This window comes from Phaseolus vulgaris, chromosome 9, assembly GCF_051622355.1.
Source record: "Phaseolus vulgaris cultivar YP4 chromosome 9, ASM5162235v1, whole genome shotgun sequence".
NCBI lineage: Eukaryota > Viridiplantae > Streptophyta > Magnoliopsida > Fabales > Fabaceae > Phaseolus > Phaseolus vulgaris.
In genome coordinates this window covers 38474006-38489085 of record NC_143506.1, presented here as the reverse complement: position 1 = coordinate 38489085, position 15080 = coordinate 38474006, and the positions used below count along the sequence as shown (strand labels likewise).

General features: G+C 29.3%; 1 protein-coding gene across 4 annotated transcripts; it reads right to left on the bottom strand.

The window, feature by feature from the left end:
- Nucleotides 1–9069: 9069 nt before the first annotated feature.
- On the bottom strand, nucleotides 9070–13877 carry AAH (allantoate amidohydrolase). Of its 4 annotated transcripts, none has more exons than XR_016515511.1 (12): nucleotides 13477–13744; nucleotides 12445–12536; nucleotides 12084–12187; nucleotides 11928–12012; nucleotides 11724–11840; nucleotides 11428–11537; nucleotides 11244–11349; nucleotides 11056–11142; nucleotides 10479–10584; nucleotides 10101–10226; nucleotides 9461–9622; nucleotides 9070–9377 (listed from the first exon to the last, which is right to left on the bottom strand). XR_016515511.1 is itself a non-coding variant. In XM_068627623.1 (12 exons), the coding sequence occupies exons 1-12, from the start codon at nucleotides 13568–13570 to the stop codon at nucleotides 9255–9257; spliced, it is 1449 nt and encodes a 482-aa protein (XP_068483724.1). In that variant the 5' UTR covers nucleotides 13571–13877; the 3' UTR covers nucleotides 9070–9254. The 4 variants fall into 4 exon arrangements, 3 of the variants coding, with proteins under 3 accessions (XP_068483724.1, XP_068483725.1, XP_090151282.1); XM_068627623.1 differs by having other exon boundaries at nucleotides 10342–10584; nucleotides 13477–13877; XM_068627624.1 differs by having other exon boundaries at nucleotides 10342–10584; nucleotides 12445–12489; nucleotides 13477–13852.
- Nucleotides 13878–15080: the final 1203 nt, after the last annotated feature.

The window sequence follows — 15080 nt, the reverse complement described above, 5'->3', positions numbered from 1 at the left end:
GAGGAAAATCATCATATCTCAGATTTATTATTTAATAAAAGTTCTGTTCATTTTCTTTTCTTTCTACTTTTTTAAGCATCACTACTTTTGATATTGCCAAAATTATGTGTTAAGCAATTTGGTGTTGTTTTAATGAACTATTTTTTTTCAGAAAAAATGTTATTTCAGATTATAATAAATGTATGTTTGTAGATTAACTATAAATTAATTGAAATGTGTGAATATGAATGATAAAAATAATTAATGCTATTTTCTATTTTAAGATTCCATTTAAAAAAACTTTCAACACTGTTACTGTTACAAAGAGAAAGAATATATCTTTCTATAAAATTTAATTGAATTTAATAATTAAAATAAAAGTTATAGTATTAAAAATAATTAAAAACTATTCTGGTATGAGTTATAAAGTATTTAATATAAAAAAACAATAATTTTTACATATAGAAATTTAAAATTAAATATCTATTGCATACCTAATTTATATAATTAATATGTATATTATTGATTGAATTAAATAAGTGTAGCTTATGAAAAAATATTAATTTATAAAAATAACTTTGTAATAATTAAATATCCCTTCACACCTCTTGATACCATCTTTAATATTTATTAAACTTCATTAACAAAATTGTATAAGTCTCAATTAAATAATTTAAAACACTTAATTAATTAATCACTGATAATGCATTAATATATTTATGAGAATATACTGAAAATATTTCTCATGTAAAAATAATATGAAATTCTTACACTACTTTAAAATTTAACTTAGAATGTTCACTCTCCATGGGATGTTTCATGTTACAATTTGTTTAAGTAAAATACATTGTGCATTATAATCAGATCATAAACTTAAAATTTAAGTGTTATAAAACATTATATTAGAAAATATTAATAAAAATAACTCTAAATATTATAATTAAGACAAAAAAAATAAAATAAAACTTCTTGATATAACTATTGTATTAAAATAACAACTTTATGTTCATACTAGACATGTAACCTGCATAGATATTATTATTTTGATTAACTTACTTTAAAATTTTCATTTTATTATTTATTTCTAAAAACAAATATTATTTCTCATACCTCATCCATAATTTTCATTTTCATTCATCCGATTTTAGTCCTTCTGAAAGAAAAATCTACAATTTCAATTAAATTACCAAATTTACATATATATATAATATATTTTAATTTGATCTAGTTGAATTAATCAAAATATATAAAATTGAATATAGATCAAATTATGAATTATGTAAAAAGATTTTAAAAATACAAAACCAAAAACATATATAAAAAAAAATATAATTTAGTTTTGAATACAGATTATAAAAATATTTTCTTACGCAATTATGAAAAGATAAACTATTCATGTTATTCTATGTATAAAATTAAAATTTATTTCAATTATATTTTCTCATTATTTCCTTGTTGTACTAATTGGTACAAATGGTACTAGTACTAATAATACCAAAAAAAAATATTTTCATTTTTTTTCTTGAAGTTTACATCACTAAAGTATTTAACCATTTAAAAATATTTGTATTAAGTAAATTAATTGTGATATACTATTAAATTAAGTGTTATTAATTCTTAAACTACATAAGCAAATTCCTTCAAGACGAGAATGTTAGAATGGTAAAAAATGGTTTATTAAAGGATGATTAGTGTAAATAGATAAAATATGAAGGACTAGAGAGTAAAACATGAATGGTAGGAGAAAGAAAACCATGTACTGTGGTCGCGGTTTTGCTGCGGTATTTAGTGAAAAAGCAATGTTCGGTGAAAGAAAACCGTTTGCTGCCAAAACCATGACCTAAAGAACAAACCCAACTCTTGGAAATACAAATAACTTTTTGTTTTTTGTTTTTTGTTTTGATTGTTTTCAAAATCTATGACATTTTCACAGCTTTAAATTATTGGTTATCCAATTTCCAAAATGTATTTTCCTTTCCAATTTCCAAATGTTTAACCAAATTGGTTCTCATGTTCAATATTTTTAGGGACAAAAGATTCCGTGTAAAACTAAGGTTGTTATTACCTAAAAAGTTTCTGATTAAGTAAATGGATATTTTTGATCAAATATTATATTAAAGTTAAATAGAAATACACTTTTTTTAATACTATACAGAAATAAATAAAAGATGTAGTCTATAAAATGTTTATTCGAAGGATTTGAGACATATTTTCGTCCTCATCATCACTGCATCTTATGTATTGTTCGTTTTGGAGATGTTCCGTCACAGTTTAGTCTATAAAAAACGCTTCAATGGGTTGAAAAAAGAAAGAATATATAACTTATCATTGAACTCGTGAGATTATATTCACAAAATAAATATATATATATTATTCTCTATTACAAATAAAAGATGCAAAATAAAAATATATTATAGGATTTTTTTTTAAAAAAAATTGCATATTTATAAACATATCTACATAACTTCTTATTGATATTTTTAAAAAATATATTTATCAATACATATATTTGGTTAAGTTAGAAGTTATCATAATCATTATTGTTGTATATTAACAATTATAGTTTAAAAAATACAAATTGGATAAATTAATCATTAAAAATATTTTACATCAAATAATTATATATATATATATATATATATATATAAAAGTTTCAAAAGAAGTCAACTAAAATTTTCAATTCAAAAAATCAAATTTGGTACGAATTGGGTTTATGTTGTTAAATTTATGTAATATATGAAAATGCAAACAATAAAATAGAATTTCACTTTTATGAAAGTAACATATTTATAATTCACTAAAAAAAGCTTAGGATAAAATAATTTAATCAAATTTACAATTCAATTGATCATCTAACTACATAAATAATTAAGTTTCAAACATACCTAATTTTCTTAAAACTCACCTCATTACCTACCCTAATTCAAAATATAAATTAACCACTCTTATGTGAAATCATCTTACTCTCCAAGACATATAACTATAACTATAGAGACAAAAAAGATAGAAAATACTACAAAATTTCTTAAATAACTCATAAAAAGTCAAACATAACAAATAAATATATTACCACAAACCATATTAATAAGAATTAATCTTTCCTAATTGAGCATGCATGAGTCAAATTGAGTACCATATATAAAAACAAAAAGATAAGAGATTTGAAATACAAAGAGAGAGAAAAACTTACCATTCTAAATGGGGAGGTGTATTTTAAATATATATATATATTCACAATTATTAATTAGAAGATAAAAAAAATTAATAATTATAATGAATAATATATATATAACAAAAGTTAAACTCAATTGTCAACTTCGAGCATTAATATTTAATCAATAACTATTTAAATTGATAATTAAGTTTCAAATTAAAAAACTAAACCCTATATCCTAAACAACACTAATTTCTTAGAGAAGTTTTTAAGATAAGTACTGTGTTTGACAAGTCTTCAAATCTCATATCCACTCATCTTTATCCCTTGATCAAGAATTTAAAAGTGGTAATTTATTTTTATAAAAAACTGAAATTTTTTTATAATATATATTGTTTGAGTAGAAGAAATTTAAAAAATTGAAATTTTAAATTTGATGAGAGCAATCGTATTTATTAAAATTACAAATTTTCAAATTTTACTTAAAAGTTAAAATTTTCAATTTTTCATATTTCTCAAATTCATATTACTTTTCTTCACATTTTATCTTTAATTTAATTTTCCTTGGGACTTAACGTGAGGTTATTTTAAGTTGAGAAATTACTTCATAGCATATATGTCAATATTATTCTTTTCTAATAGTTTATTATTTATTTTTTTACCAATACTAATTATGTTTTTTCAATGTCAATTAAAAATATTTTTTTGTCCAAATCAATAAAAAAATTGGTAAAATTAATCCTCAAACCAATGACAGTATAAAAATAAGTAATAAGTTTGATCGATATCATTCTTAATAATTATGGTTGACACCAACTCAGATAAATCTCAACTCTAAATTACCCATTCATGGAAATAAGAACATATAATGAAAAAGAAAGAAATTAAAAAATAAAACTTATTGTGTCTTTTACCATTAGACTTTTACATTTTACCGTTGAAGTTTTATTTTGATGAGTTTTACCACTAATATGTTTTAATTAATGTCATTTGTTTGATGTGAAAAATAGATTTTAAAATATGGTTATCAGATTTTAACTTTTAATTTAAGATTTCAATTTAAAATAATTTTAAAATAAAACTTTCTAAAATTATATAAATATTTGGATTTAAACAAATAATTACTATCCTTATCTTAGCATGAATAACTTATCTGCCGTTAACAATACAAATAATAAACTTTTATTATTATTTTAATTTCTTATAGTGAAAAAACATTATTATCGTATTAAATTTTGTTATTAAAACTTCACATAATATAATTAATAGAAAAGAGTAGTAACGAGTGTATGAGATTAAATAAATTAAAGAAAAAGAGATGAACTTATAAATAGAAAGAGACAAAAAATACAAGGTTGAATGGATACGTCTAGATGATGTTTGCTCTGCTGCTTCTTCATCCTCATCCACCTCCATAGATTTTCATATTTCCAAAAATGCTCCTCTGTAATATTTTGGATTACATAATCCGGAAGTTATTTTTCAAATTTGTAATTAGCTTTCAGATTATATAATCCGAAAGTCTTTTTTCAGATGCATGATTACTTTCCGGATTACATAATCCAGAAGTTTTTTTTAACTTCTGGATTATGTAATCCGGAAGTCTTTTTTCAAATGCATTTCTGGATTACATAATCCAGAAGTTATTCTATGGGGGTGGCACAAGAAGGATAAAAATGTATTTTCATGTTGTGTATGGAGGTGCCAGAAGAAGATATGGAGGTGCAGGAAGAAACAGTCTGTTTGCTCACTAAAGAAAAAAATATTAAGGATGAGAAAGTGGACTGCACTCTGCGGGCCTGCGGCCTGCTGAGAAAAATGTAGGGTATTGTTGGCTTCTTTTTCTTGCACCCATACGTTTTTCTTCCTGCACCTCCATAATTTTTAAAATTTCAAAATTGACCCTGACCTATTATTTGAGAAGGAGCACTGGAGTTTCTTTGCCACTGTTTATCTTCTTCACTCATCTCAGGTGTTGGTGCAGGATTTTTGTAGTTGTGCGAAGCATGGTAGAGGAGTAGGCTACGTTGTTGAAGTGTTGTTTGGGTTCTAGAGATAAAAATTAAGTTTTTTTTTTAAATCATTGGTGATTATGGAGTTTTTGTGGTTACTAAAAATCGAGATTGAGTAATGTGCTATGGATTCATCAATCCATAATTAAATAATGTGCTACGGATTCATCAATCTAGAATATTACCAAAAACAACAATTCGAAATATTACCAAAATTACCAATCCAAAATTTTATCGAAAGCATCAATTCGAGATTTCTGCGGATTTCATAATCCAAAATGTGAAAAAACATATACGGATTCTTTATTTGTTAAAACTACTGGATTGCATTATCTGAAATATTATAAATGAAGTGTGGAAACGAAAATCCGAAGAAAAAATAGAAGTACATATCCAAAAATCATAAGTTCTACTTACTTCAGGTTGTCAAGATCACCCTAAAGCATTAAGAGATGTGGAGTTCTAGAATGGCGTAGCACGAAATGGAAATCTAACGAAAATACAAAGAAAAAATAGAAGTGCATATCCAAAAACCATAAATTATACTTACTTCAGGTTGCCAAGATCACCCTAAAGCATTAAGAGATGTGGAGTTCTAGAATGGCGTAGCACGAAATGGAGACCAGGAGTTTTGGCTGCGTTGGGAAGAAGAAAATGAAAGTGAGATTTCTAGGGGTTTTAGGAATTAGGGACGTTTTAGGGTTTTTAAAAAAATAACAAGTTTTAGTCTTTGCATACCGTTGTGGGGGTGCAGGAAGAAAAACGTAGGGGTGTAGGAAGAAACTTCCTAGATTGTTTATTCCAATTCACTAGCCTGCTTAGGCCCGCCTCAAATAACTCGCAGCCCTTGGGGGCCAAGTGCGGGGCGGGTTGGCCCGCATGATCTCAATGATCAGTAAAACTTAAAAATTTTACAAATTTCTTTTTGCATCCCCATATTTTCTTTATGCAGCCTCATATTTTACATTATGAAATTTTTACTCCCATCTTATCATGTGTCATGAGAATACTATTGTGAGACCATTTACCTAATGCATCTAAATAAAAATAATTAAATTTATTCAAAATTTCTATTTAAAAATTATTTTTTATTAATTTCTAAAAAATTATGTGGATTGGCCCGCACGCTCGTAGACCAACCCTTATGCGGGGGTGTTAGTAAAACCAGTCCACATATTCTATGCGAGTTTGTAGGCCAAATGCGGAACGAGCTAGCCCGTATTGTCATCCCTAAAAAAAATCCTAAGAGATGTTGGTGCAACAACCATAACATCTAGATACTTTTATTAAACAATACTAATAAATTGAAAGAAATGAATAAATTATATATATTTCAATATAACTAGTTATATGAATAGTAACAAAACTTTAAACTTTGACACTTCTCCTTTAATTTTAAGGTTGCATCTTTATAATTTGGTATAATATAAAGCAATTTTATGATTTGATTCTTGAACAAACTTACTAGACGATTGGGACAGGTAAGAGTATTAAATTTTGGAATGATTTATGGTGCTCCCCAATTTGCTTGTCTATTTTTGTAGGTATACCTTATAGGGAGAGGGTCAACTTGGTCTTTAATGTTCTCAAGTTTGGAATGGTAATTCTTGACATGAATTTGTTTCTCTTCTCCCTTTTGCATATCTTTTTAAAGACATGATCATTCTTCAAGATGATGATGTGCCTAATTGGACTTTAGAGGAGAATGGTGGCTTTTCCTTGCAAGTTCCTTTCTCACCCAGGTAACTCTTGTAATTGGGGTAAGTTAATATGGTCTCATTCTATTCCCTCTACTAAATCTGTAATGCTTTGGAAAATTCTTCGTTGGAGGTTTCCCACTATAAAGTGATTTAGAGTAGATCTACTCCATGTGTTCCTTGTGTGAAAAACATGGAAAATCTATTTAGCACCTCTTCTTTGAGTGTCCTATTGTCACATACATTTGGAGTAGGCTTCAACAGATTTTTCCTACTGCTAATTTTTCTTCAATGGATGATCTTATTATGCTTATCAGAAAATTACTTTTAAACTTTCTCATATTTTCAGAGAAGTAGGTTTTATTCATCAGCATGATCAGGTTTGGCATAACAGTATGCCTCCTAGTATTCTTTTAGTGTTTTTTCATAATAGGTGTAAAACTCCTATGTTTCGCTTGTTTAATATTGTATTGCTTTCTTATATATGGGTCTTTGTTTAGTCCTTCCATACTTGCTATGTATTCTTTTTTTTCTTTTTTTAATAATTTTTTTCTCTTCGTATGATGGTGGATAAATGTTGAAATCTAGTGTGTCAGCCTAACATGACAATTTTGATAATGATGTCTAACATATTTTTTTTTTTAAAAAAACGAAGTTGCAACTACGCAAACAATTCCAATAGAATCTATTAAACATACGAATCTCTCTTGTTTTAAAATCTTAATAATTATGTTTACAAACTAAATTTCAGTTCTGCAAGATTTAACCTAGTGATTTATTCTTTCATTAAATGAAACCTTACTTCTAAATTAAATGAAACCTTACTTCTAAATGTTTGATTTTTTTCAGATTTGTTGGATGCCTTGCTAGATAATGGCAGATTTTTCACCTGTAATTCTTCCGTCAAAGCATCTAATCAAACTACATAACATATAATTTTAGAGGCTACAATATATTCAATCTCAAAAGATGACAATGCTAGAAAATGTTCATGTATAAAGGACAAAATATTTTTCATGAATTTCTTTTATAAAATGTTAATGTTAAGACTATGGTATGAGCCTTTGGGTACCTAAGCATTGAAGAACATGGGAGGATATCCAAAGTTTATACTAATGACCTAAGACGAATCCGAATAAGATTTGGTTCTTGTTCCTTTCTTTATTGTGACAGTTACATTTGAACTTTGACCACAAATCTTCATTCCCATTCCTTTATGTTCAACCATTGTGAATGGACATAACTCAATCATTCTCATAAACTATTTTGAACCAAGACAATCCATGGCCAAGAGTTGCACTTGCACATAAACTCTACTTCACAATTCCACCATATAGTTTGGAATCAAATATGGTTTACCTTGTCTTTTTCAATCTCCTCCAAAATCAATTATATCATCATTCAAAACACTACTAAAAAAATCATTAAATAAAAACCAATTTTAGAGACTAAAAATAATTAGTCACTATATTAATTAGATTAGATACTAATTTAAAGACTAAAAAAATTATTAGATTCTAAATTAATTTTTATTACTAATAAATAGTCTTTAAATTAGTATCTAATTAGCTATCAAAGTTTTAATTATCAATTATTTAGATTTTAAATTTAGTAGCAAAAATCTTAATAACTAATTAGATACTAATTTAGAAACTATTTATCAATAATATAAACTAATTTAAAAATTAAATAATTTTTTTAATTTCTAAAATAATATCTAATTTAATTAATATAATTTAATTAATATAGAACTAATTATTTTTAATCTCTAAAATTGATTTTTATTTAATAATTTTCTTGTAATATTTAATAATTTAAAATAATATCTAATTTAGTCAATATAGAACTAATTATTCTTAATCTTTAAAATTGATTTTTATTTAATAATTTTTTTTATAGTATTTAATGATTTTCTTGGGTGAAAGACAAGATTTTTTTAATGATTTGTTACTTTTCTTTTAACTTAAAATACAACAAAATATATATGCCATGAATTTGATTCAACAAAGCAAGGATTAAGAACCAAGCATTTGTGTGGGAACAAAAATCCATGCATTCACCAACATTTTATATTATCATCATCTAACATGAACTCCTTGTGTTTTTACTTTGACGATGTATGATAAACATTCTATAACGATTAGATGACATTTACACTAAAATTATATACCTATTAAAGTAAAAAGTAAAATCAGTCATAAGCTTTTTCCGACAGTGACAAAGAAGATGCAGAACAAGTTGGAGCCGTTTCCTGATAACAGGATAACTAAAACCAAAAATTCAATTACACAACTATAAGAAGACACAAACAACTAAAGAAAAAAAGAGTTAACTCATGAATTAACTCAATAAATTAACCTATAATTACAAGCTATAATATCTATTTATTGCTTTACACAGTTATCATATCACTCATGATAGATTTTCCAGAAATGACAAGGTTGCTAAACCAGCTGCCCAGACATCATTATCTAGCACATGCTCTTGTGGAGAGTGACTGATGCCTCCACGACATCGCACAAACAGCATTCCCACCTGTTCAAATCCTCATTCATTGTCAGATTCTGCAGAGTAAATTACATCTCAAAACCTACAGTCAAGGAACAAAAATGTGTCACCTTTGTTAAGTGGGATATTGCCATTGCATCATGGCCTGCTCCACTCATCAATGTTGGCACTTCATCCTGAATGTCACCCTCCATCTTCTTTAGTGCAGAATAAGTTGCAGACTTGAGCTGAGAACTCAGATCAGAATCACAAATCACAGCACCTGCATCATGCTGAAGTCAACACAACAAAGTCATTGATTGTTGTTAGTTAGGTAGCATAGACACTGATATAATACGGATGCAGACACAAACACAGAAATACATATAATTTCTAAAAAATTATGTGGATAAGTACGTGTCAGATTATTTTGTAACAGAAAGATGTTTTTCATGGTTGGTTTAAAAGGATTTGTTCCTTATTTTTATAATCATAATAAAAATTTATACAATAAGTTTGAGTTCTTAGAAAATTAATGTATTTCTCCTTTTTAAAATTGTGTTAGAACCGTGTTAGAATGGTCAGAAATCCAATAAATATTTTTTAAATTAGACACTTCATCGATATGTGTCTTATGAGTGTCGTACAAGTGTCGGTGTTCAATACGTATGTCGGACACGAACACGCCATTTAAAAAGAGTGTTTGAGCCTCATAGGTTGTTAGTACAATTCATAAAACAAGTGAGGAAAACAAAAGAAGGCCAGCCAAACCTTGTGTTCAATAATGCAGGATACTGAACGCTTGTCACATATTTGGTAAATTTGTTTTGATAAATCATAGATAACAGCTTCACGTCCAAGGTCATCAATTGCTCGAATGTCCACGGTATATGTAACCTACAACAAGTAAAAAATTCAGTCATCATGAGCCTCAACTACACAAATATGAAATGATGAGACACGCCCACTTTGACATTCCAGGGTCAGCGCATTTTAGAAATTCATCGCTTGCCTGGCCTGGAATGACATTACTGGCACTTGGCCATGTTGATATCTCTCCAACAGTACAGACAAGTGAGCTTGACAGTGATTTCACTGTTGAATCACTGCAATGAGCATCATAAGAAAGGAATTCTTCAGGATGTTTACAGAGGCTTTCCAAGACTACAATTTGTTCTGCAGCAGCTGCCATTGGATCCTGGCGCATGGACATTGGCACTGTTCCAGCATGGCCTTGTGATCCTCTAACTGTAACCTGCATGGTTTGTTTATGTATGAATTATAAACCAACATATATAGATATGAAAGTTTATTTAGATACACCAACTTATAATAGGTAGTTGAGTATTGGATTTGACTCCTAAGTGAGTAAGGATACAATGCACAATCTCAGTCAGTTGTTGATAAGAAGATCAATAGTTGATATTCCAACACATTCATAATTTGTTATGCATGTGCATACAATATTAACCATTGATGTTTTTATCAACAACTAAGACTACTTACTTTATCCTCTAATGTGAGTTACTTTAGATGAGCCAAATCCTTGGTTGACAAGTTCAGATCATATGTTTCACACGCATGAAAGATTAAAGTCTTGTTTGTTAGAAAGACAATTTAGCAAATCAGTTGTATCTTGTTGGGTTCACACAGAAGCAACACCACAACTGATCCAAGTAACAATGCACATTAGAACACACGACAGAAAATTTTAATTGTAACATGCCTTCAATCGTGTCTGCCCAGCTATGCCTTTAACCACTCCAAGTGGGAAACCAACTTGTTCTAGCACAGGACCCTGCTCAATGTGAACCTGCAACATGTAATAAACATCCAAGCAAATTTTCATGAGCTTATTGGTGAAATTATTGAGAAAAATAGCTCAAAAGATGAACAATGAAAATTTTATCACACCTCAACATAACCCCAAACGGATTTTGGGTCATACTTGAGCTTTAAAAGACTTTCCTCTGTAATGTCTATCGAGTTCTCCTTAAGAAAATCTTTTATCATTACATCCCTGAAAGAGGTATATGAATAAATATAACGATGATACAAAATTTATTATAAATGTAACTAGAAAGTTGCAAGGTGAAACCTCTTATCAGATATCTCCAATGTTGTACCAGGCAAAATACCAGCAATAGCACCACTGCCCAAGAATGTAGTTTGAAATCTGACACCCTCTTCATCACTAAATGCAATCACCTGAAGCATTAGAAAGATAAGATGGCATCAATAAAACAGTAGCATAGTTCCAACATTTCCATATATATTTCTGACTATCTTTTTCTCAGTGCACATCATTATTACCAAAGGAAGCAATAAATTAATGTGCAGTGAGCACAAACATGTACTCTTTTACTGCAAACTTATATCAGTTACTTGACTAACCTCAACGGGGCGCTTTAGCTTTTCCAGTTTTCCATTGAAATGCATGGCCTTCAAGGCAGATATTGCAGAGACTATTCCTAGGGATCCATCAAACATCCCAGCATCAACAACAGTGTCCTAATATCCATCATTAAAATGGATCATCACTATTGTCAAGGAAAGGTTCAATTTTATTTAAACAAATTGAGGGAACAAAGGCCTCACCATGTGAGAACCAATCAATAAAGCTTCAGCATTTGCGTTTGCACCATCGACTCGACCATGTACATTTCCCATTTGGTCCACCCAACTGCAAAGAACAAAAGTATCAGTCATGTCTTCAGAAAAACTATTGAGAGTTGAAGAAGTTAGAAAGCTAACGTTCTCAAACCAGCATCCTCCATCCATTTACGAATAAGAATAATTGCCCTCATGGATGCAGGACTCAAGAATGTCCTCTCCAAATAACCTTTGCCATCACTCACCTGTATATCCAACAACAACATTAACTTCCAAGAATAAACAATTTACAGTGAAGTGTAAGTAATGAAATAAGCAATATAGATAACATAATGCTGCACGTTTCTTTCAATGATATACTTTAAAACTGACAGACACTGATGTTATCTGCATTTTCCTGTATGGATATGGATCATTGAGGTCAAGAACAGAAACTCATTGATGTATGAGTAGAAATATAAATGAAAAATTATCAAGGTAAAGCTGAGTTCAGATAAGTCACCTTCCCAAGCTCGTAAAGCCTCGCCACTGCCTCGTCTCTTAGAATCTGTGGAAACAAATCATCTCTTTTTTCTAAATCTCCTGTCTCAATACCTAATCATTTCAAATAGGTACTTAGCACATTCACGCAATCAATCACATCCATCGACAAGAACAAACAAAACTACCTTGTGCTTCCCGTTTTCTTTACTCCTTTTTTCTAAATTAACTTGCGCCAGTTACACACAATTTTCACTACAAATTATGAAGAAAAAAAATCCCAATTGCCATAAAAACCAAGATTGTTACATCATCCTCTTTCTCTTTTATATTGACTAATTTTAATTTCAAAATCTGACCGACAAGAGTAGCATACCCCTCCTACCAACACCCTACCCATTTCAGACACAACTTGAACTCAGATGTCCCAATCTGAATAATAAATTATTATAAATCATCTTGTCAACACAAGCATCTCCAGTGAACTAACAAGTGTCATGAATAGACCCATTAGCACCACGCAACATACAGCAACCAAACAAAACACAAATTTTTCTGATCTCACTCTCCTCAGTCCTCACACAAACGCCATCTCCATGTGAATCAGGTGTCAACTCATCCACAGGCCCAACACAAGCCCAGAAAGGCACACCCAGAGAGATGGTCAAAGGGAGAATCGCAATACAAGGACCCACATGAATATTTTATCAAAAAAAAGACTCCTTTTTGCATAAGCTGGCTGAGAGAGATTCAAGGTGACGCCAGAAACGGGAGAATCTCAACCGTCAACACGCTGAGTGTGCCTTTTCTGGGCTCTGTTGCATCGAAATCTGAGAGAGAGAGAGAGAGAGAGAGAGAGAGAGAGAGAGAGAGAAAGAAAAAAGAGATCTTGTGCTAACATCATGGAAACGGAATCTGAATCCTTAAAAGGGTGACTTATGTCTTTGCACTTCATGCAGAGACTCTACCGCAACAACAAAAGCAAAAACACAACAACCTTATTTTTGGTTTTTTTATTCTCTGAGACAACTGTAAAGGAGAAGAAAAGAATTACCAGAGAACATGGAAACACATGAAAGAGCTGAGAGGAGGCAGAAGAGAAGGAAGCAAGAGTGAAGAGAAGTGGTGGTGGTGGTGGTGTAAGACATGGTGGTGGGTGGTGGTGGCGGCTGTTTATGGTTGGAGAAAGCAAAAGCAGAAGAAGCTAAGCTAAAACTGAAGGGTTTAGCTTTAGCTTAGCTAGGCACCAATGCTTCCCAATCTCAAGGACCGAGTGAAGCACAGGGAATAATATGAATTTGTGGTGGAAGTGTTGGCGGCTCACCAACGAACCCGTGACATGCACGAGCGATGTTGCATTGTGGTGGGGCCCCCTCACTCTCTTCTCTCTCTTCTCTCTCTCTGTAACTCTAAAGTGTTAGTGTTGCTTTTGCATCTCCATGTGTTAGCAGCTGCAATTATCCCTTACGTAACTCCTTCAATTATATTCATTCATTCATATTTACTTCAACCACATTATAATTTCCTTTCATTTTTATTACTTCAATTACATTCAACTTTTTTTTTTTATATAACTGTTTATGAGTATTGAATACGTGTCAACACAAACACAAACACACCATTACACATCATTTAAAAGACGTGTTCGAACTTCATAGGTTATATAATAAAAATATAATTTTTATTTTAAAAATATATACATAAATTATCATTAAAATAAGTGAATAATGTATTTTATTACTTTTGGTTTGATGATTTTGTTTCAATGAAATTGTGTTGGATGTAAAATCTATACACATTAAATTTTTTCGGTTTATATTCTTGAATTGATCATTCTGATTTAAACTAATAAGACTACTTAAATTTTAACAAATTTTCTATTTTGGAAAAGGTTTTTAATTCTAAGGAGTCATTCATATCCTAACGCATTTTCTACTTAGTATAAGTTCATACATTCTAATACATTTTCTGTTTTCCTTAAAAAACACATTTCCTATTTTAGTATAATCTATATCAAAGTTAGAAAATAATAAATGAATAAGGTTATGTTCTTAATCCTGAAATGACTTCTTACCTTCTAAAGTTAATAAAAGTAACTGATGGAAAAAAAAGTATGACATACCAAAGTTAAAAATGAGTTTTATTTTGTAAAAAAATAAACAAAAATTTAAGATTAAACACTATAAGAAAAAATGATTTTATAAATTAATTTATTAATTTTTAAAATAATAAAATTCATATTAATTTAATTAAAGATTAATTTAAATATATACCGGTTGGTATTGTACAAGCCATTCACTTAGCTTCGGTGACCGACCGACCACATTGATATGCATTAAAGATGCTAAATAAATGACAACAATAATAAATATGAAAATTCCCTGTGAATCGTGATCATATCTCATCAAATCCGGTTAACACCTCTCGAGAAATCAACTAACAATGATTTAGTAAAAAATATTAACTCATTACAGATATTCTAACATTATCCAAATATACCAAAATATCTTCTTATGAACCAGGGATCATGCTAGAAATCAGCAAACACTAATTCGGTCAATTACAGGAAAGGTTCATAATTAAACACTATAAATTAATTCTTTAGAGAGATGTAACACTTTAATCAGTTTTCATTATACACTCTTTACACAAAGTACT

Coding starts and splice junctions, on each gene's coding strand:
- AAH (XM_068627623.1), bottom strand. CDS start 13,570: ATGTCTTACACCACCACCACCACCACTTCTCTTCACTCTTGCTTCCTT. Junction 12,013..12,083: donor GAGGATGCTGGTTTGAGAAC/GTTAGCTTTCTA, acceptor TGTTCTTTGCAG/TTGGGTGGACCAAATGGGAA. Junction 10,585..11,055: donor CTGGGCAGACACGATTGAAG/GCATGTTACAAT, acceptor CAAACCATGCAG/GTTACAGTTAGAGGATCACA.